General features: G+C 39.0%; 1 protein-coding gene across 3 annotated transcripts in view; it reads right to left on the bottom strand.

The window, feature by feature from the left end:
• hmcn1 (hemicentin 1) overlaps positions 1-25884 on the bottom strand; it is a 265771-nt gene that overhangs the window by 20962 nt on the left and 218925 nt on the right. For all 3 annotated transcript variants that reach the window (XM_062028319.1, XM_062028320.1, XM_062028318.1), the window contains exons 84-103: positions 22543-22680; positions 22273-22463; positions 22104-22185; positions 21753-22022; positions 21512-21682; positions 21273-21443; positions 17590-17760; positions 17344-17514; positions 11260-11430; positions 11026-11196; positions 10814-10960; positions 10600-10737; positions 8750-8871; positions 8432-8669; positions 6553-6615; positions 6339-6458; positions 6123-6257; positions 5921-6034; positions 1717-1842; positions 1505-1633 (exon numbers count right to left, since the gene is read on the bottom strand). In XM_062028319.1, coding sequence (XP_061884303.1) covers positions 1505-1633; positions 1717-1842; positions 5921-6034; positions 6123-6257; positions 6339-6458; positions 6553-6615; positions 8432-8669; positions 8750-8871; positions 10600-10737; positions 10814-10960; positions 11026-11196; positions 11260-11430; positions 17344-17514; positions 17590-17760; positions 21273-21443; positions 21512-21682; positions 21753-22022; positions 22104-22185; positions 22273-22463; positions 22543-22680 — 3039 coding nt within the window. The remainder of the gene's footprint in view (positions 1-1504; positions 1634-1716; positions 1843-5920; positions 6035-6122; positions 6258-6338; positions 6459-6552; positions 6616-8431; positions 8670-8749; positions 8872-10599; positions 10738-10813; positions 10961-11025; positions 11197-11259; positions 11431-17343; positions 17515-17589; positions 17761-21272; positions 21444-21511; positions 21683-21752; positions 22023-22103; positions 22186-22272; positions 22464-22542; positions 22681-25884) is intronic.

Below are 25884 nucleotides of genomic sequence, written 5' to 3'. Positions count from 1 at the left end.
ATAACAGGGGGCATAGAATCCCCCGGACAACATAGCTCCCAGGATCATTGGGACAAGCAAACTCCTCTACCACGATAAGGTAGTTCAAGTACCTTGGAGTCTTGTTCATGAGTGAGGGAAGACTGGATCATGACTCATGAGATCGACAGGCGGATCGGTTTCGGCGTCTTCAGTATCGATCCGTTGTGGTGAAGAAGGAGCTGAGCCGGAAGGCAAAGCTCTCAATTTACCCGTCGATCTACGTTCCCATCCTCACCTATGGTCATGAGCTATGGTTATGACCGAAAGGACAAGATCACGGGTACAAGCGGCCGAAATGAGTTTCCTCCGCCGGGTGGTGGGTCTCTCCCTTAGAGATAGAGTGAGAAACTCTGTCATCAGGGGGGAGCTCAAAGTAAAGCCGCTGCTCCTCCACATCAAGAGGAGCCAGATGAGGTGGTTCGGGCATCTGGTCAGGATGCCACCTGAACGCCTCCCTAAGGAGGTGTTTAGGGCACGTCCGACAGGTAGGAAGCCACTGGGAAGACCCAGGACACGTTGGGAAGACTATGTCTCCCGGCTGGCCTGAGAACGCCTCGGGATCCGCCCGGAGGAGCTGGACGAAGTGGCTGGGGAGAGGGAAGTCTGGGCTTCTCTGCTTAGGCTGCTGCCCCCGCGACCCGACCTCGGATAAGCGGAAGAAAATGGATGGGTGGATGGACTATAGTGCTGAAAAAATACCGGTACTTTTTTTGGAAATGACGCAAGTCAGCATCAACACACACACACACAGACCACTTGTAGGCAGAAAGAGTGTGAAGACAGACAAGGGAGAGTGGACATATTTGGGCTTTAAAACTAACAATAGAGTTGGCGCTATAAATATTGCCAGCTTGAATCTACTGACTAGCTAGCGGCTAACGTCCATCCGCAGTCGGCAGAGTTTTAGCTACCTCTAAATCACTAATCCTCGCCGCCATGGCGACAAATAAAGTACAGTTCTTACCAGTATCATCCCTGCAGGACAAGGAATAGCTAAACATGCCTCACTGCACACCGTGAGAGCAGCACAACCCAAATCCCCCAAATGAGCACTCTCGCGGAAACAATGTTTGCGTATTTTAGGTTGCGGTCTGGTTTTAATTGTTTTAATTAATCAACTCATTAAAGGAATCATCGAAGCAACAAAATACAAATCAAATCTTTTTTCTATTAAAAATTAATCGATTTAATTACATTCATTGCATCTCTAAAGGGTTAGTGGGCAGTGTGTAAGCAAGCAGTGCTTTCTGAACTACGTTACACGGCAGACAGCAATATCATGTTGTGTTCTTACAGGAGTGAGTTTGCAGGCACATATACAGTCAAAAGTTCAAAAGCAGCACAGATAAGGAAGTATTGAGGTTATTCACATTTTTGAGCCCAGACTATTTGCACAAGTTATTAGCTGCTCATAAGCAAAGCTTTTAGAATGTTGCTGAAAAGTGACTTGAATAAAATTGTATACAAGTGTGTGCGTACGTACCCAAACAAGGTCGACCCAGTCCCTGAGATCTGTAGCCACGTGGACAGGTGCAGTGGTAACTACCTCTGGTGTTTTCACAGATCTGGTTATATCTGCACTGATGGGTGCCGTCTCTGCACTCGTCCATGTCTATGACAGAGTGTGCTGTGAGTCACACTGTCGTAATGCAACACAAACTACTTACTGCTACACAAAGATCACTAGACACCGACCTACACACGTCCCGTTGGCACCCTTGGTCATGCCAGCGGAGCACAGGTCGATACAGCTGTAACCGCCACGGGTGTTTTTACACTGCTGGTCGGAACGACAAACCCTCTGTCTGCATTCATTTATGTCTGCGGAGAAAAATACATCAGTTCTGGGAAAAAACTGAAACGTGTGATTCATCAGAATCATTAATCTGAACTACTATATACAACTTTTTCACTTCCATATGATACCGATATTGGACGCTTGAGTACTGACCGATATTAATCTGATACAATATTAGCAAGAATCCTGCATTCTTTATTATTTTGTAGTGTGGAATGTTAGAAAATATTTAAATCAAGTGAAATTAATCAACAATAGAATAATGGTAGGTATAAAAATACTAAACAATTTACTGTTAACTGTCTGAAATGGATTTATGTTGTCTTTAAGTTAAAGTGAAGTGGTAAGTTAATTACATGACTAGGGATTGGTACCGAATTCGGTAATTTTATAGGCACTGATCAAATTCCGGGTATCGATTCACGTAAAATCAAACAGCGACATATTTCGATAACTTTGGCGGGCAAACAAGCACCAAGCAGCAGTCAAAGCAGACTCAATCGGACTGCCTCTAGGTAATGTTACAATTTCCCATGCCAACAAAGCAAGTATGCCTATGTTAGGAAACACTTAAACGTACACTAAAGCTCCACTTATCAAAATGCGCAAGCTCGATGCTAATTTATATTGGATTTGCCATGCAAGTGATTAGCGATTTTACATTGCTTTTTCGCACCTCCATATTTGTTAAGGAAATTTACAGCTAAGAAGCACATTACAATCAAACAGCAGGTGCATAATAACTGCAATGCTTACAGTGTAAACAGTTTTTATGGTTCAACAAAAAAGTTAATTCAGCTTAATGGCAAAGACTATTCCCTGAGTAGGCAATGCACCGTAGCCCATAACCTACTGCCATCTTGTGTCTTGAAATTGCAACTGCATGCAAAGTGCACTATATACAAAAAGTGTAAAAAGCTGTTAATCATTATCAGCTCGTTGTTAATTGTTAAATACAAAAAATGATTATATCAAACAAATTAACATTAACACAAAAACACACGGAAGTACCGGAAATAGGTACTGTATGTATATATTTGAATCTGTATTGATTCAAATATGAAAATTACCTATCCGTACTCAAGTTGAATGATGCAGACACGTTTGTTACTGAATACTTTCTAATATGCTTCTGCCCTAAGAGTGTTTGTATGTAAGTAATATGCTATACTATAATTATTTGATACTTGTTTATGTTGACATGTCATGTTTTAGACTGCAATATTGTTCAATTAAGGACACGTATTACGTACATCTTGTTTGTGTGCTATTGTTTGCTTAGTTGTTGTGTAGCTACTAGTTCCTAATAGCCTATAGACTACAATGTTTGCCTTTTGTAAAGGACTTCACTAAAGTACAAGAAAAAAGAGCAACCCTGTGTGCTTATTAAAAGTTTTGCACAAGTAAACCCGCTGCAGGACTGTTTAATTAATGGTTGCTCCTCAAATCTCACTGGGGGACGGGATGGTTGAAGATAAAAAGTGAGCAAAAAATACGAAATACATACAAAAAAACCAGAGAAGGCAGGCGTGTCAATCCTGTGATTGACGGGTGATTAGTCCAGGTATCCTGTCATCCTATTTAAGAAGACTATGACTGATGACTATGATGATAATTTAAGACTAGCGTGCAGTAGCATTCCTGAAAAACTTTCTTATTATGTTTGGGTGCAGGCTAAGTAGGCTTTTTATGCTAGGTTCACACCAACGGCGCTTTGACGGCGCTTTAAAGCGGCATGCAAAGCGGCGTTAATGCGTAACAACCCCTGATTAAAGCGTGAGAACCTAATGGATCGAGGGAAAGCTTGTAGTGAAGCGGGACATGCGGCAAGTTCGCCAAAATTTTTTAAACGGTTTAAAAAAATTATGCGCTCTGTCAAGAATGGAATAAAGCGCCGAGAGCTTATCAAAGCGTGAAAAAGCATACAAAGCTCAGCAAAACTTGACTAAAAGCGTAGGAAACCTCAGTGACTTTATCGACACCCCGCCATCACCACTGCAGGGATAAACACTGTGTCATCATCTCCTGTGAAGCGTGTTGAAAATATAACACTTTAAAAAAACCAACACAGGATTACAAGTTCATTCTCATTTGCATCATTGCCTTTTTTTATACTTTTTTATATTGCTGTTTGATGTTGTAGTTTGACAATACTGTCTGTAATTTTTCTTTCTGAAAATGTTAATAATAAAGAGAATATGTTACGTTTAAAAGAAATGCCTTTGAATATTTTCAACTAGCATAATAAATAAAAGATAGATATTTATTAAGATGACAAAAATAATAGAAATGAAGATATAAAACATAATATAACGGAAAAAAAAGAGAAATAAAAAAAAAAAGAATATAAAAAATGTGTGGATAATTGCCTTTGAATATTTTCAACTAGCATAATAAATAAAAGACAGATATTTATTAAGATGACAAAAATAATAGAAATGAAGATATAAAACATAATATTACGAAAAAAAAAGAGAAATTGAAAAAAGAAATGAATATAAAAAATGTGTGGATAATTGCCTTTGATTATTTTCAACTAGCATAATAAATAAAAGATAGATATCTATTAAGATGACAAAAATAATAGAAATGAAGATATAAAACATAATATAATGGGAAAAAAAGAGAAATTGAAAAAAGAAATGAATATAAAAAATGTGTGGACAATTGCCTTTGATTATTTTCAACTAGCATAATAAATAAAAGATAGATATTTATTAAGATGACAAAAATAATAGAAATGAAGATATAAAACATAATATAACGAAAAAAAAGAGAAATTGAAAAAAGAAATGAATATAAAAAATGTGTGGATAATTGCCTTTGAATATTTTCAACTAGCATAATAAATAAAAGATAGATATTTATTAAGATGACAAAAATAATAGAAATGAAGATATAAAACATAATATAACGAAAAAAAAAGAGGAATTGAAAAAAGAAATGAATATAAAAAATGTGTGGATAATTGCCTTTGATTATTTTCAACTAGCATAATAAATAAAAGATAGATATCTATTAAGATGACAAAAATAATAGAAATGAAGATATAAAACATAATATAATGGGAAAAAAAGAGAAATTGAAAAAAGAAATGAATATAAAAAATGTGTGGATAATTGCCTTTGAATATTTTCAACTAGCATAATAAATAAAAGATAGATATTTATTAAGATGACAAAAATAATAGAAATGAAGATATAAAACATAATATAACGGGAAAAAAAAGACAAATTGAAAAAATAAATGAATATAAAAAATGTGTGGACAATTGCCTTTGATTATTTTCAACTAGCATAATAAATAAAAGATAGATATTTATTAAGATGACAAAAATAATAGAAATGAAGATATAAAACATAATATAACGAAAAAAAAGAGAAATTGAAAAAAGAAATGAATATAAAAAATGTCTGGATAATTGCCTTTGAATATTTTCAACTAGCATAATAAATAAAAGATAGATATTTATTAAGATGACAAAAATAATAGAAATGAAGATATAAAACATAATATAACGGGAAAAAAAGAGAAATTGAAAAAAGAAATTAATATAAAAAATGTGTGGATAATTGCCTTTGATTATTTTCAACTAGCTTAATAAATAAAAGATAGATATTTATTAAGATGACAAAAATAATATAAATAAGGATATAAAACATAATATAACGGAAAAAAAAGAGAAAGTGAAAAAATAAATGAATATAAAAATGTGTGGAAAACAGTATACTGAGTTTTTCCACATTTTTTTGTTGTTTTTGTTGTAACAATGCACAACAGAGCTTGATAATCGTGTCAGAGCCTGATTTAAAGCGTCAGGATCTTATCAAAGCGTAATAATGTTCAATAAAGCGTAATAAAACGTATCAAATCGTGATTTAAAGCTTATCAAAGCGGGATCAAAGCGTGAGGAACGGTAACAAAGCGGCAACTAATTCGTATCCGAGGGTATCAGAGCGTATTAGAGCATATCAAAGCATAACATTACTTCGGAGATCGGGATATTCGTGGAAAAATTGACAAAAATGACAGCGCTTTGCTCGCCGATTTAAAGCGCGGCAAGCGCCGTTGGTGTGAAGCAGGCATTAGGAGGTTACTCACCAACACAGCGTCGGTTCCTGAGTTGAAAGCCAGGCTCACAGGTGCAGCGATAACTTCCAATAGTGTTGAGGCAGTGTTGATTGCAAGGATTGGACTCCCGGCACTCGTTTATATCTTAGCAACAAACGATGAGAGTTGTGGAAACTTAGGACGCCACTACCATTCCACACTTGAAACAATTCCTTATTAAATGTTTTCATACCTGTGCAACTCAGGCCATCGTCTGTTCTCCTGAAACCGCGGCCACAGCGCATCAGGCAGCGGTACGATCCAATAGTGTTCTCGCAGTCCTGTCCGTCATGACACACGTTCGCCCCCAGTGAACACTCATCAATATCTGGTGTGGGGGAAATGCTTGGGTGACTCACGCTGTCACGACAACGCCCTAACTTACTGTAAATGTGTGAGTGCGGTATACCTTGACACGTCCTGCCGTCAGCTGATATGGTGAGGCCACGGGGACAAGAGCAGTAGTAGGTGCCCATGGCGTTGTGGCACGCGTGAGAACAGGGGCTCCCGACCTCACACTCATTCTCATCTGTGGTGCATAAACAATAAAAGCAAGGAAGCTTTGCATGGTACTTAATGTCTTTAGTGACAATGGAATCCTAGATAAATAATTCCACACGCACCTGCACAGTACGGCCCTGCGGGGACCAAAGTGAACCCATTAGGACACTGGTTGCTGCGATCACCTGAAATGATGAATGTGCAATTATTACCTTTGACGGGCAGAAATGAGATGTCAGTGAAACAGGTCAAGGTGAGAACCCAGTGTGATACTAGGTTACCATATTTTCCGGACAATAGGGCGCACCGGATTATAAAGCGCACTGCGGATGAATGGTCTATTTTCGATCTTTTTTCATATAAAAGGCGCACCGGATTATAGGGCGCATTAAAAGAGTATTTTTTTTTTTTTCTAAATTGAAAACACTTCCTTGTGGTTTACATAACATGTAATGGTGGTTCTTTGGTCAAAATGTTGCATAGATTATGTGTCAGAATAATTGTATCTGAGTTATCACAAAACTTTGTGTTGCCATGAGTTCCCGGCGAGCAGACAAAAGCTGTCTTTGATCCTACCAAACAAAAGGCTTGTAAAACTCTACTGTGTAGGATGGGAAGCGACACGAAGGTGTTCAGTTTCTTTGATGTATTGTAATCCACAGAAATATATTGTCTTGACCCGAGAACTACAAAGCAAAGAGGAAGAAAGACCTGACTCCCCTCCAGGCACCTTTTCTTTGAACTGTTTTACGACCTTTTCTTTGATCGGTTTGTAATGAAAGGCGATGGCTGTTTACGACCCCCCTCCCTTAGAAACAGCTGTTGCCATGTAATCAGGGAAAGTCCAAATAAAAGAGGAGGCGTACAATCTTTCGTCAGAGCGTGGTGAGACTGTTAAAGAGTACAGTCCAGAAGTCTCTCCTCAATTGAGCCAAATTTAATTCTGTCTCTGTTTAATTTCTTGCTTCTTGTCTTGTTTAATAGATGTTATCAGTGTTTGAACCTGACATTATGTTTTACAGATCATCTTCAAGCCGCTTTCTGACAATCGCTTCCAGATGCGCCGTTTTGTGGGCGGTCTTATTTACGTGGCTCACTTTCGGCAGCGTCTTCTCCCCGTCATCTTTGTTGTAGCGGTGTAGCGTGCCAGGACGGGAGTGGACGAAGTGTCAAAAGATGGAGCTAACTGTTTTAATGACATTCAGACTTTATGCGGAAACAACAACAAGGACGGAAATGTGTCCCGTGAAAAAACGTCTGACCGGAACTCTAATAACTAAAGTTCCTTGGGTGAATAATGTAAACTCACTATACCGGTATGTTTTAGCGATTTCATGGCGAGTTTACTGACAGATATAAGTAAGAACTTTACACTACTTTATATTGGAAATGGCAACAGCGGAGGATGAATGCCCCATAACAAGAAGATAGAGAAAAAGAAGAAGCTTATCGACTACTTTGTCGGTACAGACTACAAAGGCGGAAGTGCGCAATTTTTCTGAATTTATGAAGCTCTCAAATAAACATCAGCAGGTACCAGACGGTAAGAAAAGTTGCTTTTGCATAATATTGCGAAACAAAACGCCAGATAATATGTCTTACCTTATACACACAGCATAATAATACTTGTATGTTTAATGGGCCGACAATCCACCAAGCGGTGCGGCTTAATAGCTTACCAAAGTCGTACTAAAACATTTTGATAGCTTTTTGAGCGCCGTGTGTAATGTTCTATATTTTCAATGGAACATATAAAATGTTGGTGTTGTTTACTTGAGTGATATTGCCATCATACCTCTTACCACGTATCTCTTATGTTTGACTGCCATCTACTGGTCACACTTATCATTACACCATGTACCAAATAAAATAGCTTCGAGGTCGGTGAGTAAAACCAGAATTATTTCGTACATTAGGCGCACCGGGTTATTAGACGCACTGTCGGGTTTTGAGAAAAGTGCGCCTTATAGTCCGGAAAATACGGTAGGTTAGTTTACTTACCCTTGCTGATACTAGCTTGGATGTCGTACTCCAGCACTTCCTCCAAGGGGTGGTACCGAGCGTTGACGGCCGTCGCATGAAGCGTCTCGACCAGGTAGGGCATTTTACCCTTGGACACGTCGTAGAAGATGGTGTGATTCCAGGAGTAAGGAACGCTCTCCCTGTCGATGCTGAACATTCGAGTAGACAAAGCGTAGATTTGGCCCGGACCTGTTTGGATGTAGTCCTCCGTGTAGTCCTGACAGGAGAGGTGTTTATGTCGTTTGCGAAGAGTCGCTCATTGTCATATACCCAAGGACAGTCTCTTCATGGATGTACCTTGATGCTGATGTCCACATGTGAAGGCAGCTGCAAGATATGGCCGTTCACCGCGATGTCCAGCAACAACGCGCCGTCTGAGTCAAGGCCACGGGCAATGTGGGTCATCCTCAGAATCTCACCTAGTATCACAGTAAGCCCCGCCGTCACTCATAGTATTGACATTGCAGCCCTCCAACAGAACCTTTTCATGATATGCAATATCAACATAGGGCCTGATCCACTGAAGGTTTGCGTGTTTTAAAACGTGCAAAAATTACATCGACTGAGTGCAGAGGATTACGTCTCTTAAATGAGCAAAACAGGGAGCGCAATTTATTTAGCGTGTGTCTATATATACTGAATATGCAGACTATATGTTGATTATCAGAACGCCCACAATACTGGAAGGAGATGCAAATATAATAATTTAGCACTCGAAATGGGATTTATCAAGACTGAGACTGTTCTGTGGCCACTGTTTTGCGTCTATATTTAGCACTTCTGAAATGTTTGTGCAAACTGGCAAAGTTATGCACATATGGCTGTGAGAAAGAAGTGGATCGCGCTGCATAGACAGACGATGGGGGGAGGATATTCTGTCTGTGTGCGTGTCAACATATTTTTACTGACAGAAATAAAAATATTACACATGTCGTTGTGGAGGGAAGTGCGTCAGCGCCCTGCAGGAGCAAAGGTCACCGCCTCTGGCAATGGTGTCGAGGGTGGAGCACCATCAGCTAGGGGTGGGGCATGTGTGGGACGGCGAGACACAGCTGGCAGGTGATTAGATTTCACAGGTGGTTCGTGGTTCGTTAATCTAATCATCTGTTGTCTTTAACAGTAAGCAGCCGGGAGCAGAGGAGGAGAGAGGATTGGGAGTGACGGCAACGTCACGACATACCGAAAGACATTTGGAAAAATCTTGTTAAAAACTTTGTTAAACCTGCACGCTTGGCTCTTGTGCCGTGTCTACAGTGGAGCTGCTAGGAAGCGACTTCCACAGTCGTCTATTTAGTAATGACATTTTATAATTTTATAGCTACTGGATAACTTAAGAGGCTAAAATAATTCAATTGAATCGTTTTTTTTTTAAATTGGTGCTAATTTTTTCATATAGGACATATACTATTCTAATATGTGTTCTATATGAAAAAACCTCTGGCAACATGCATTTTCTTGCCCCTGGATCATTCCAGACCATTACAACATCGCGGCGCCTCCCTGAGGCCCACTTTCAGCATACTGGAAGTAGGTTATGTTGTGGTAGATTGTGCTTCAATGTAGACCAGAAAATGTAGCAAATATTAGTGTGCTGCATGTCAACAACATGACAAAAAGCCACAAGTTGGACCATATGATGTCATCTCCAAGGTGACAGCCAGCCTACACGCATAAACCTTATCTAAATAGGGTGGTCTGCACCATTTTGGCTTCACTTGTTTTTAATTGTACACACAGTCTTAGACCGCCCACTAATAGTACACCTAATTTTAGAGTTTGCACACGCTATTTAGCGCTTGTTATCGTCATAGATCAGGCCCATTCAGCACAATACACACATAAACATATGTATGTGAGTAATAGGAGGTCCACGGCGTGGCGCGGTTGGGAAAGTGGCCGTGCCAGCAACCTGAAGGTTCCTGGTTCGATCCCCAACTTCTACCAACCTAGTCATGTCCGTTGTGTCCTTGAGCAAGACACTTCACCCTTGCTCCTGATGGGTCAAGGTTAGCGCCTTGCATGGCAGCTCCCGCCATCAGTGTGTGAATGTGTGTGTGAATGTGGAAATAGTGTCACAGCACTTTGAGTACCTTAAAGGTAGAAAAGCGCTATACAAGTATAACCCATTTACCATTGGTAGTACGTACCTGTGGCAAATTCCACCTGCGTTTCTCTCCTGAAGACGCCGCCTGTGAGCGTGTACCCGTTGACGGCCTCTCCTACTTCCTGTGCAGTGGTCCAGTAGATCGGATTCAGGATGGAGATGAGCTTCCTCATCGCAGGCCCTTGATAAAAGCCGGAGGACAGACACATTCCAATTGGTATGTCCTGTGTCATGACATGATTGTGTATGGAACTCACCTAACGATCGCGGGATGTTTGAAATAGACGCTTTGATGAATCTTCCGCCAGATATTGTGTCTGTGACGGTGGCGTTCAGTATGGCGATGCCAAACTCGATATCGTTGATGTTTCCCGCAATGCTACCTCGTGCCATTTGGGGCCCGCCTGATAAAGATAGAATATTCAAGATTGTTGCAGCAAGACACATTGCATCTCCTTAATCGCCTTACCTGGACAGGCCTCAATGTTACACCTGGAAAGCTGGGAGGTGTCTCCCGGGCACAGACGACCACCGTAGCTTGGCGACGGGTAATTACAAAGTCGCATGCGGGTTTTCTCTCCACCTCCACACGAAGCAGAGCATTCTCCCCACGGCTGCCACGATCCCCAGTTACCATCAACTGAAATGAGACGGAAATATGTTTGTTTGTGTGTTTTGAGCGTGTTTCAGTACAAACACGCACCAGGGCATGTGGCCGTGTTGCATCTCTGTATCTGTGCATCCGAGCCTGCACACGCTCGGCCGCCATTGGCCGGTGTCGGATTGTCACATGTCCTGTAGCGTCTCATCTGCCCTCCGTTGCATGTCTTGCTGCAGCTGCCCCAGCTGCTCCATGGACCCCAGTTTCCGCTGACTGATGGAATAAGTAATATTCAAACCACAGGAATAAAGTAAAATACAGTGGAATTAGGGCTTGGTGATATATCGATATACTCGATATATCGCGGGTTTGTCTCTGTGCGATATAGAAAATGACTATATCGTGATATTCGAGTATACGTTCTCACACAGTTGCTTTTAGCTGCGGGCATTACACTGCATGCGTTTCCCACTCTTTCTTGTCTCTCCTTCTCACAGAGACTTAAAACAAGCGCACCTTCTTACACACGTCACGCGTGCAACGTCATACGCCCTCCCCGGGCAGAGAGGTAGCTACATGGGTAACATTAGCTGTGATGCTAACGGTGCATTGCGAGTGGTAATACGAGAGAGAGAAGGTGCCAATCTGGTAACAACTGGAGGAAGGATTAATTCCCAAGAAAAACAGCACGGGGTCCATCGTCTGGCGGTGGTTTGGCTTCAAGCGGGAATATGTTGAACAAGTATGCGGCAAAAGCGTTGCTACAAAAAGTAGCACCACTGCTAATTTGTAGCATCATTTGAAAAGTCACCCGCTAGAGAATGAAGAGTGCATGAAACTCCGCATGTCAACATCTCCGTTCGGTGCCACACCAACAAAATGCAGAAGCAACAATTTCCACATCAACACCGTATGAAAAAAAGATCAACAACAGAAGGAGATAACGTCCGCAGGAACCTACCACATAGCGAAGGACATTAACAATTTGATTTCCTATTATGCAGCTCATTTTTATTTGACAGTTTTTGAAATATCTTGTGTGACATCATGCACAAAAGTGCACTTTATTTGTTTTTAACTATGTAGTGGCGTTCTCTACCAAAAGTGCACTTTAATTTAGTGTTGTTTTGATAAGTCATCTTAATGACATCATGCACAAAAGTGCACTCATAGCTTGTTTTAAAATTTCTCTGACAATCTTGCACTTTCTGTTTTGGAAATGACATGAATGTTTGTGCCACTGCTTAATAACTGTTTAATAAATGGAGTTTTGTTAAATTGACTTAGTTGTGATTTCCCTCTCTGCATGAAAGTTAAAATGAGCATATATTAATGCAGTGTGAACAAGAATGTTTTAATGTAGACACATAGAATCATCATACTGCTGTGATTATATGTATCAAGTGTTCATTCAAGGCTAAGGCAAAATATCGAGATATATATCGTGTATCGTGACATGGCCCAAAAATATCGAGATATTAAAAAAAAGCCATATCGCCCAGCCCTACTTCAAATTATATAAATTAAATGACAACTAAACACTGTTGTAGGTTAAAAGATATGTCATAAAATCCCATAACAAATATTCATATTCATTGCAGCAACGTGCAAATAGGAAATTTTTTAATATTGATGCTCATAATTCCGTGGGTTTGTGAATGCAACCTAACTCGTTGTGACCGTCACTGGTGCATAATGAGGAACATCTGTGTTGTTGTGGTTACTGGCCAGCCAAACACTGTGGTGCGAGCTGTGTTACGAGGGCTGCTGTAATACGTTTCAAGTTTTCAAGTTTATTATTCTTCGGTCAATCGTCAACAAAATAAACAAACAGTTATACATTCTTAAATTGAAAATGAAAATGTTGCAGACCGAAAGGGTTTAGGCTGAAGTTGAACACTTATTGCGCCTAACCCTATAAACAATGTCAAGTACAAAATAAACTTCCGAAAATTATTGAATGTCCATTGTACAACATATTATAAATACACATTATACATAACATAAACACAGTTCAATTATATACACAGTAAAGGCATGTGAAATATCCTTGTAGACATGTTAAACCTTTGTACCAATTTATATACTATATACAAACAATTGTACTTCCATTATTATTTATAACCCACATTTAGTATTTGAATTAACATTGATCATAGTATTAACTACTGTGTTGATTCTAGAGTGATATATTTTTTCAAGACATTGGTCTTAAAGTGTTTTTTAAATGTGTGAATAGAACTGGAACATTTTAAGGAATTATCCAAGCTGTTCCACAGTTGAACCCCCCTGACAGAAACACATCTACTTTTTAAGCTTGTTCTTATCTTAGCTTTCTGGAAGACAGCTGAACCTCTGAGGTCATAGGGATTCTCTCTGGGTTTAAACCTCTCCTGTAGACACCCAGGCAGCGTGTGGTTATGAGCTTTGTACGTCACAATAGCAGTGTTGAGGTCAACAAGATCGTGCAGTTTTAATGTTTTTAATTTAATAAACAGAGCATTGGTATGGTCATGATAATCTGCATAATTTACAATTCTAATCGCTTTCTTTTGAAGTAAGAATATAGATTTAATGTTTGTTTTGTAATTGTTACCCCAGATTTCGTCAAAAAGAACGTTGACGTGCTACTGTCGGGGCGCTTAATTACTTAGAAAACGTTACTTGTACAATATCACCACAAGGCACTTGTTGCAGGTGGCTAAGACATAAATGAATTTAGCAACAAAATTAAGCACCCACCAACAGCTTCTTATTTCTAAATCCGGTTACTATTGCTTACGTTGTCACTGGTGCCATTATGGAACCAGTTTTCGGTGCCCATCCCTACTTACAAATGTGCAGCAGTAATTACAGTAACAACAGAGCTTTTGTACATTTTGAGGCTAGCAAGTTAAAAAAATGTTTTTTTTATTGGGTCTTGTCTGTCCAGATTAATATTGCCATGCATTTATTTTGAAATGTGCTTTGTACTGAACAGAAAGTCACTGTGTACACAGTTTAATGTTATGTAAATAGACAGTAGCTGCATTTCTGTTCATCATGAGAACATAAGTAAATAAAATAGTTCTACTGTCTGGTTCACGGAGTACTTACACACGACAGTTGTGGAAAGAGTGATGAAAAAAACAGTAAAAGAAGAGAGGACCTTTTCGCTGGTGTTTTAAAAGGTAAGTGGCAGTTTTTTCCTCCAGTTGCCCCTCCTACCCTTTTGTCATTTTTTGGAGCCGCTTCATTTTACATGGCAATAATGATGAAGTAAACAATAGTACAACACGTGTCAACATATACGGACTGATTTTGTGGCTAAAAATGACCTCTTTGGATCTCCCCGTGACCCCGAAATGGACAAGCGGTAGAAAATGGATGGATGGATGGATCTCAAATGTTATCTTGAACTGACAAGCAAACACTTTTTCAGTGGTAAGTACATGATGGACCATCTTTGCAGAGCTCAGTCAGGTTGTCGACAAACTGGGTAAGCTTAAGTGGGTTCGACATTATATACAAATACAATATACAGTACAGCACTGGTCCCCAACCTTTTTTGCACCACGGACCAGTTTAATGTAGGCATTATTTTCAGGGACCGGCTTCCCACTTGTGAAAAATACAAGTCACTATAACGCCGAATTAGTGGGAGCCCTGGGCTTGTTTCTTTGCAATGAAATTCTGATGGAACTCAGTCTTTGGCTACAATACATTTATATTTGATATGTCCATTAATGTGCATTGTATCATGTCACAAAGTTATAACAAATGGCAACTTCCTATTAGCAGTTTTATTGTACATCATTGGTATGTCTAGTGCACAAGTGTCAAACTCAAGGCCCGCGGGCCAGATCTGCCCCTCCACGTCATTTTATATGGCCCGCAAAAGCCTGAAAATAATATGTGTCAATAAAATATTGTATATTTTCTTTCTTTACTTTCTTATTTTCTTACTAAAGGTTAATTAGGTTTTTTTCAAGTTTGACAGGGGAAAAAAAATAGTGTCCAATATTGCAACAAATATTATAGTATCTAACTTCTATGGTCAAAATCCAAATAAATACTTAAATATATGCTTAATTTATGGTTTCGAAGCAAGTTATCCATCAAATTGTACACTATAAAAATGACCAATAGATTTTACTGTAAAATTTAGGGAGTTTTTTACGGCATATTACTGTAAGTTGAAAAAAAAAACGACCAATGTTTGGTTTTTTACAGTAAAATTCTGTCGACTGAGCTGTCAGTTTGTTTGTTTTTTTAAATCCACGGTTGATGATTTTATGGTACCACATTTTATTTTGGTAAAAAACTGGCATCTGAGTTGCCAAAATAAAATTAAACGGCGGTACTGTATTTCTATTTGCAGTAATGTGTTGTAAAAATAATAATAATAAAATAACACCATACATTTTACAGTAAAAGTCTGGCAACTAAGCTGCCAGTTTTTTTCTGTAAATCCACAGATTTTTTTTACACTTTACGTAAAAAAAAAAGTAAAATATTTAAATCCATAGGCAAATTCATTAATTATTTACTTTTACAAGCGGCCCTGTATTGGCAGCCATGACTGCGGTGTGGCCCTCAATGAAAACAAGTTTGACACCCCTGGTCTAGTGGGACAGGCCAAAGTTAAGTCAAAGAAAATGCAGTCCTTTATAAATTATTCAATGTTTCTCTCCGGCCCGGTAGCAAATGCTTCACGGACCGGTACCGGTCCCCGGACCGGTGGTTGGGGACCACCGCAGTACAGTACTACCTCAAATAATGAGCATATTGCGTTCCACAACCGAGCTCTTGACTCAAAACACTCATTGGGCTCTGTACCGAGGATGTTGTTGTGGCTTGTACAGCCCTTTGAGACACTTGTGATTTAGGGCTATATAAATAAACATTGATTGATTGATTGATTGATTGATATTCAAATCAGCCCCTCCCATTGAAATACATTTAATCCGTGTTTAGCCCTCCAAAAACGCCACAATTTTAACATATAACATTTAAAAAGAAAAACAAACTTTAATACAAGAAATATTTTTTGGAAAAACATAATATTATTTACTCCAAACAACTACTGTAGTTTTATGAAATCATGTCATGATATTGTTCAGCATTTACCTGGTGGAGCAGACTTTTGTGTCTTCTCCAGGTTGCTTCCTCGTTGTGCAAGAATAAGAATTAGGACATCACTGTTTATGTTCCACTCAGATGCACATTTTGTATTTAAGTGACGGAACACGTAGGTCAGAGTTGATTACAAGTGATATGTATGTCTGTGTAAATTATCAGTATCATTTTTTTTATTATCGTTTTTTGTTGTTGTTTTTTTTTTTTTTTAATTAAATCAACATGAAAAACACAAGATACTCTTACAATTAATGCACCAACCCAAAAAACCTCCCTCCCCCATTTACACTCATTCACACAAAAGGGTTGTTTCTTTCTGTTATTAATATTCTGGTTCCTACATTATATATCAATATAATCAGTCTGCAAGGGATACAGTCCGTAAGCACACATGATTGTGCGTGCTGCTGGTCCACTAATAGTACTAACATTTAACAGTTAATTTTACTCATTTTCATTAATTACTAGTTTCTATGTAACTGTTTTTATATTGTTTTACTTTCTGTTGTTTTATTCATTCATTATTTTTTTTAAAAGGACCTTATCTTCACCATACCTGGTTGTCCAAATTAGACATAATGTGTTAATTCCACGACTGTATATATCAGTATCGGTTGATATCAGTATCGGTAATTAAAGAGTTGGACAATATCGGAATATCGGCAAAAAGCCATTATCGGAAATCCCTAGTTAGTTTCTATGATTGGGTTGTCCCCTTTTTGTCCTTCGCACTAACTGTCTTAATTCCGATCGTCGGAGGGCAGGATTGTGTCGATGGCAGTTGCCCACGTCAACTGTCAAATCAAAATTTATGTTCGTTTCTTGTGTAGAAAAATCAGAAACCGCAACGTGTAACACTGTATTAACTCGTGATTGCTCAAATGGCACAACCCTGTTACAAATACAGTATTGCTTCACCAAGTCAACCGACCGTGAATGCGTATGCTCGCAAATTAAAGCTCGTAAGTTGAGCTAACACTGTACAATATACTTTGTTGTCCCACCTAGGTCAATTCGTATTGTATTGTGTTGGTTAATACAATAATATAAATAACCCTTTGATCTCACCTGGGCAGGGGTCGCTATTACAGAAGTCAATGTGCACGTCGTTGCCTTCACACTGCCTGCCACCATGTTGCGGGGCGGGGTTAGCACATAGTCGGGTTCTCTGTCGCGTCCCGCCCGCACAGGAAACACTGCAGGCTCCCCAGCTCACCCACGATGACCACTTCCCATCCACTAGCGAATATAGTTAGTTGAGTCAATGACATACTTGGAAAAAAAACATTGCTAAGTTAACAAAGAGTTTCTCACCAGGACACGGTCGCTCCTTGCACACCTGTGTTTGAGTGTCTGTGCCTTCACACGGTGACCCATCAAATGCTGGAGGGGGGTTGTTACACAACCGGATTCTGGTCTGCATACCTTTTCCACAGGTCTCACTGCATGGGCTCCAAGGTAGCCAAGGCCCCCAGGCACCTGCCACTGTGATGGTAGAAAGCAGGGATGTTCAATAATTCTTTTGGGGGGCACATTTCTAGACAGCTAAGGACCGGGGAGCCGGACATCTCGCTTCACTAAAAGTCGTCTTTGTATATTCCATAGTATCAACGTCCTCTACAGTAGACATTCGGTTTGGTCAATTTTGGCAGTTACAGGATGCTACGCTATTTTTAAGGACCTTTTGCAACAAAACCAGTCAAAGATCATCTCTATGACGGCTCTTTATGCCTGGTTCACACCAACGCCGCTTGCCGCGCTTTAAAGCGGCGAGCAAAGCGCCGTCATTTTTGTCAATTTTTCCACGAATATCCCGATCTCCGAAGTAATGTTATGCTTTGATACGCTCTGATACGAATTAGTTGCCGCTTTGGGGGGACAAATTACCGTTCCTCACGATTTGATGCCGCTTTAAATCACGCTTTGATACGTTTTATTACGCTTTATTGAACTTTATTATGCTTTGATGCGATCCTGACGCTTTAAATCAGGCTCTGACACGATTATCAAGCTCTGTTGTGCATTGGAATTAATGTGGCATGAACATTATGAACATTAATTTGTAATAATGACTTTGAAATGTGATATTGTTATGTAATTATGTGCAATTTGGAAGATGCTGTGATTATTATTTTGTGAATTTGATGAATAAATTGCGTGTGCACACATAATATAATAAAAAAGAGAAATATGATAAACAAATAAGTTTAAAAAAATGTGAAAAACTCAGTATACTAAGTTTTCCCCACATTTTTTTTGATTTATCTATTTATTTGATTTCTCTTTTTGTTTTATTATATACAGGATAAAACACATAATGTAATAAAAAAGAGAAATATGATAAACAAATGAGTAAAAAAAAAGTGAAAAACTCAGTATACTGTTTTCCACACATTTTTTATATTAATTTGTTTTTTCAATTCCTCTTTTTTTCCGTTATATTATGTTTATCATTTATTATTTATTATGTTTTATATTCATTTATTTTTTCAATTTCTCTTATTTTTTCATTATATTATGTTTATTATTTATTATGTTTTATATTCATTTATTTTTTCAATTTCTCTTTTTTTCCCCGTTATATTATGTTTATTTATTATGTTTTATATTCATTTGTTTTTTCCATTTCTCTTTTTTTTCCGTTATATTATGTTTATTATTTATTATTTATTATGTTTTATATTCATTTATTTTTTCAATTTCTCTTCTTTTTTCGTTATATTATGTTTATTATTTATTATGTTTTATATTCATTTATTTTTTCAATTTCTCTTTTTTTCCCCATTATATTATGTTTATTATTTATTATGTTTTTTATTCATTTGTTTTTTCAATTTCTCTTTTTTCCCCCCGTTATATTATGTTTATTATTTATTATGTTTTATATTCATTTATTTTTTCAATTTCTCTTCTTTTTTCGTTATATTATGTTTATTATTTATTATGTTTTATATTCATTTATTTTTTCAATTTCTCTTTTTTTCCCCGTTATATTATGTTTATTATTTATTATGTTTTTTATTCATTTGTTTTTTCAATTTCTCTTTTTTCCCCCGTTATATTATGTTTATTATTTATTATGTTTTATATTCATTTATTTTTTCAATTTCTCTTCTTTTTTCGTTATATTATGTTTATTATTTATTATTTATTATGTTTTATATTCATTTATTTTTTCAATTTCTCTTTTTTTTCCGTTATATTATGTATATTATTTATTATTTATTATGTTTTATATTCATTTATTTTTTCAATTCCTCTTCTTTTTTCATTATATTATGTTTATTATTTATTATGTTTTATATTCATTTATTTTTTCAATTTCTCTTTTTTTTCATTATATTATGTTTATTATTTATTATTTATTATGTTTTATATTCATTTATTTTTTCCCGTTATATTATGTTTATTATTTATTATTTATTATGTTTTATATCTTCATTTCTTTTATTTCTTTGTCATCTTAATAAATATCTATCTTTCATTTCTTATGCTAGTTGACAATAATAAAAGGCATTTCTTTTATTTTTTATATTCAATGTCACTAGTCAATATCACAGTCACTTCCTATTTGTAGTTGTAGACTGGGGTCCGCGCTTTGAACCAAGATCTGTTAAGCTTTCCTACGCTTTGAGTCAAGCTTTGCTGAGCTTTGCTGAGCTTTGTCAGGCTTTGTCAGGCTTTGATACGCTCTCGGCGCTTTATTCCATCCTTGACAGAGCGCCACATTTTTTTAAACCGTTTAAAAATTTTTGGCGAACTTGCCGCATGTCACTACGAGCTTTCCCACGATCCATTACGACCCTCACGCTTTAATCAGGCTTTGTTACGCTTTAACGCCGCTTTGCATGCCGCTTTAAAGCGCCGTCAAAGCGCCGTTGGTGTGAACCTAGCATTAGGGTTTTTAAGACTTTGCTGTGAAACAAGCTTTTTGAACTGAACTCGCAAGCCACCAGTTGAATAGCCCAAATAATGACTAAGACAGGACCTAAGAAGGAACCTTGAGGAACACCACTAGTATATAACCCAGTGTTCTATGTTTGCTAGCAAAGATTTGCCAATATATTTACAGTGGTCAAAGTTCCTCTACACAACAGGATCACTTTAGTGTTTTTGAGAATTCGCTGCAAAAATGTTTGTCCCTCAAATTTTGACCTGAACTTTGACCTGAACTGATTTGTTCCCTGGTCAGCCATTTGAAGAGCCCTGATATAAAGAGTGAGTTCCTCACCATAGGTACACACTATAGCTTGTTGGCCCACAGTCCTACATTGTGATGGGTGAATTATATATAAATATTTTTACAAATTCTTAAAGGCTTTAAGGTTGTACTACTAACGTATAAAATACTAAACGGTCTAGCTCAATCCTATCTTGCTGATTGTATTGTACTATATGTCCCGGCAAGAAATCTGCGTTCTAAGAACTCCGGCTTATTAGTGATTCCCAGAGCCACAAAACAGACTGCGGGCTGTAGAGCGTTTTCTATTCGGGCTCCAATACTCTGGAATGCTTTCCCGTTAACAGTTAGAGATGCTACTTCAGTAGAAGCATTTAAGTCCCATCTTAAAACTCACTTGTATACGCTAGCCTTTAAATAGACCCCCATTTTAGACCAGTTGATCTGCCGTCTCTTTTCTGCTCTGCTCCTCTCTCCTGCGTGGAGAGGTTATTAGGTGACCACAGATGATGCGCTAGCTGTTCAAAGTCGGGACCCGGGGTGGACCACTCATCTGAGCATCAGTTGGGGACGTCTCTGTGCTGCTGACTTGTCTCCACTCAAGATGATCCCCTGCTGGCCCCACTATGGACTGGACTCTCACACTATTAACTAGATCCACTCGACATCCATTGCACGGGGGGTCATTGTGGCTTATGCAGCCCTTCGAGACACTTGTGATTAACGGCTGTATAAATAAACTTTGATTGATTAATTGATTGAAAAGTGCCCATCTCTTTTTCAACAGATAAGTGCGAACATTTAATGAATTTATTACCTGGACAAGGTCGGACGCTGCACATGATGACTTCAACAGCTCTCCCCTCACATGGCCTTCCTCCATTCTGAGCTGGCGGGTTGCTGCACGTCCGCACTCTTGTTCTGTTGCCCTGACCACAGCTCCGAGAGCATTCCTCCCATGAAGACCACTCGGACCAGTTACCGTCAACTATAAAAATGTACAAATCTTTAGTGGTGCTTGTTCTGTTTTATTCATGTGAAGTTCAGCTCTTTTACCTGGACAAGGCTTCCCTTGACAACTGCGTGTCTCTATACCTGATCCTGCACAGTGGCGCCCTCCATTGGCCGGCAGAGGATTGTTACATTGTCTCTGCCTCTTCTGAGAACCAACCCCACAGGTCAGACTGCAAGGGCCCCACTCGGCCCACTCTGAGTAGCCCCCATGGACTACCATTTTAAAAGTACATTGATGTCATCTGTTTGTGATTGTCAGACATTTCTTTCCTTAAGAACTTACCTTGAACGGTGAGCCCAACCCGAACCAGAACGGATCCAAGCAGGTTTCTCGCCACACATTCATATTCAGCTGTGTCCTCTTTCTGGACACTCTTTATCCTGAGGGACCCGTTGGACAGAGTGGAGAAGTGCTCCCTGCCCAAAAGAGGACGCCCTTGGCTGGACCATTCTATCACAGGGATTGGCTCACCCTCCGCCTGGCAGTTGAGCACCACTGTAGTGCCGGCATCCACCATCGATGTTACAGGCTCAACTATGATGGTGGGGGCGCCTGAAAAAATATTCAGATTTGGTCTTCAGATTAACAATTTTAATGGCACAAACATGGAAATCACTTTCACACTCCGCTTACTCTGTAAGGTGAGTGTGACACTTCTTTCCACAATACCAGCATCATTTGTTGCCACACAAATGTAGTTGCCTGCATCTTCGCTCTGTGCAAAATTCAATCAAAACACACACAAAATGCAGTACTGACCGAGAACTTTGCTATAAAATAAAATATATAAGTGTTTTCCTACCACAGTGCCATATATGGCCAGAGAACCATTGTCCATTTGACGGATGCGGTTGTTGATCTGCATGTTTATTCCATTTTTGCTCCACTGGATGGTGGGTAGTGGTTCTCCCCGAACTTCACAGTTCAGGATGGCGTTGCCGCCCAGAGGCTCGATGCGATTGGAGTGAAGGTCGCCATCAACGATGGGAGGCTCTGGACACGGACCAAGGAAAGTATGAGGCACGTCTGGTTTGTTATCAACTTGTGAGCTGAGATGGCAATGAGCTGTTACCTTTGACATAGACAAAGCCCAGAGACTTGATGGTTCCAACGGGGTTTTCTGCCACACAGGTGTAAGTGCCTGCATCCTCTTTACTCACTCTCCCGATCACCAACTCACTGTGACCATTCATGTGGTCATAGTGAACGACTGTATCAACAAATAAAAAATACAATTAAAAGTAATGTAGTATAAAACTGCACAACACTAATTGGTACATTACATACTTCGGGCTTGATCTACAGTACTGAGATCCAAATAAGTGCTAAAGAGCATGTAAAATGTATTTAAATTAAAAGTGCGTAACACATAAAATGTATTATCATTTACTACTCCTGGTAGTCGATGTGGCGGCCTCCCTACTTTGTTCAGTGAACATTGGTAAAAAGCCCTCTTGCTTTCTTCTAAGTATAGATCGATCACTCTGTGGAAAGAGAGCAAAGTTTGTAGCTTCAATGTGCACAGTTGAATAGTTTAGTTTCTCCGACAGTAATGTGTTTGTATAAATTCAGATTGAATTGTGTCGTTTTTTAATGGGAAAGACAATGTCTCTGGTTTTCATGTTAGCTTAAAATAGGGAAAGACAATGTATTTTGTTTTCATGTTAGCATTTAGGCTAGTGAGCTGCCGCAAGTCAGTTCATGAGTTTATCAAAGTGCAGTTATCAGTCACGCTTTTTTCCGATAATTTTAATTTAAAACGGTAACACTAACTGTCGGAAGATTTACCACGGTTATTATTAATACCGTTTATCGTTACATCCCTAGTCCAGACCAACAACAGAAACACAGTCATCAACACAACACCCTTACATCATCCAGCAGTCATAAAATTATAAAATGATATTGCTGAATAGACGATTTGTCTGTTTTTTTTTTTCCCCTAACAGTCCAAATATGTTGACATGCACACGGATGGCGGACCTTTCTCAATCGTCTGTCTTTGCAGTGCGTTCACCTCTTTTCTCACAGCCTTGAGATGGGTAACTGTGCCAGTTTGCACATACCTTATAGATGTGGTAAATATAGACATAAAACAGCGATCACAATCAAGTTTCAGTCCTGATGAATGACTTTGCAAGTGTTTAAAGGCCTACTGAAACCCACTACTACCGACCACGCAGTCTGATAGTTAATATATCAATGATGAAATCTTAACATTGCAACACATGCCAATACGGCCAAGTTAACTTATAAAGTGCACTTTTAAATTTCCCGCTAAACTTCCGGTTGAAAACGTCTATGTATGTTGACGTATGCGTGTGACGTCAATAGTTAAACGGAAGTATTCGGACACCATTGATTCCAATACAAAAAAGCTCTGTTTTTATCTCAAAATTCCACAGTATTCTGGACATCTGTGTTGGTAAATCTTTTGCAATTTGTTTAATGAACAATGAAGACTGCAAAGAAGAAAGCTGTAGGTGGGATCGGTGTATTAGCGGCTGGCTGTAGCAACACAACCAGGAGGACTTTGACTTGGATAGCAGACGCGCTATCCGACGCTAGCCGCCGACCGCACGGATGATCGGGTGAAGTCCTTCGTCCTTCCGTCGATCGCTGGAACGCAGGAGAGCACGGGTGTTGATGAGCAGATGAGGGTTGGCTGGCGTAGGTGGAGCGCTAATGTTTTTATCATAGCTCTGTGAGGTCCCGTTGCTAAGTTAGCTTCAATGGCGTCGTTAGCAACAGCATTGTTAAGCTTCGCCAAGCTGGAAAGCATTAACCGTGTATTTACAGGTCCATGGTTTAATAGTATTGTTGATTTTCTGTCTATCCTTCCAGTCAGGGGTTTATTTCTTTTGTTTTTATCTGCATTTAAGCACGATGCTATCACGTTAGCTCCGTAGCTTAAGAGCTTCGCCGATGTATTGTCGTGGAGATAAAAGTCACTGTGAATGTCCATTTCGCGTTCTCGACTCTCATTTTCAAGAGGATATAGTATCCGAGGTGGTTTAAAATACAAATCTGTGATCCACAATAGAAATAGGAGAAAGTGTGGAATCGAATGAACCCTTGTACCTAAGTTACGGTCAGAGCGAAAAAAGATAGGTCCTGCACAGCATTCTAGTCCTTCAGTTTCACGTTACTCATCCACGAATCTTTCATCCTCGCTCAAATTAATGGGGTAATCGTCGCTTTCTCGGTCCGAATCGCTCTCGCTGCATTGTAAACAATGGGGAAATGTGAGGAGCCCTTCAGCCTGTGACGTCACGCTACTTCCGGTACAGGCAAGGCTTTTTTTATCAGCGATCAAAAGTTGCGAACTTTATCGTCGATGTTCTCTACTAAATCCTTTCAGCAAAAATATGGCAATATCGCGAAATGATCAAGTATGACACATAGAATGGATCTGCTATCCCCGTTTAAATAAAAAAAATTCATTTCAGTAGGCCTTTAATGGTTATATTTGTATTGTGAGCGTTCTGATAATCAGCATATATTCTGCATATACTGTACATAAAACACGCTAAATGGATTGCACTCTCTATGTTGCTCTTTTAAAAGATGCAATCCTCTGCGCAGGAGCTTAGTAGATCAAGTTAGCAGAACAACATTTTGAACATCAGACCTTCACATCAACAAAAGATGAAGATAAAAGATTCCTTTCTTCTAGGACGGCTTTCTACAACAAGTCACATGGGATTTTTTTCAAAGAACACTTGCAATTAGAGATGTCCGATAATGGCTTTTTTGCCGATATCCGATATTGTCCAACTCTTAATTACCGATTCCGATATCAACCGATACCGATATATACAGTCGTGGATAACACATTATTATGCCTAATTTTGTTGTGATGCACTGCTTGATGCATTAAACAATGTAACAAGGTTTTCCAAAATAAATCAACTCAAGTTATGGAAAAAAATGCCAACATGGCACTGCCATATTTATTATTGAAGTCACAAAGTGCTTTATTTTTTTAACATGCCTCAAAACAGCAGCTTGGAATTTGGGACATGCTCTCCCTGAGAGAGCATGAGGAGGTTGAGTTGAGGTGGGGGAGGGATAGGGGGCAGCGGGGGGTGTATATTGTAGCGTCCCGGAAGAGTTAGTGCTGCAAGGGGTTCTGGGTATTTGTTCTGTTGTGTTTATGTTGTGTTACGGTGCGGATGTTTTCCCGAAATGTGTTTGTCATTCTTGTTTGGTGTGGGTTCACAGTGTGGCGCATATTTGTAACAGTGTTTAAGTTGTTTATACGGTCACCCTCAGTTTGACCTGTATGGCTGTTGAGCAAGTATGCGTGGCATTCACTTGTGTGTGTGAAAAGCCGTAGATATTATGTGACTGGGCCGGCACGCAATGGAAGTGGCTTCAAGGTTTATTGCCGCTCTGTACTTCTCCCTACGTC

The sequence above is a fragment of the Entelurus aequoreus genome, linkage group LG19 (genome assembly GCF_033978785.1).
Source record: "Entelurus aequoreus isolate RoL-2023_Sb linkage group LG19, RoL_Eaeq_v1.1, whole genome shotgun sequence".
Lineage (NCBI taxonomy): Eukaryota > Metazoa > Chordata > Actinopteri > Syngnathiformes > Syngnathidae > Entelurus > Entelurus aequoreus.
Note: the sequence above shows the minus strand (reverse complement) of the source record. Positions and strands in the feature narration are given on the sequence as shown.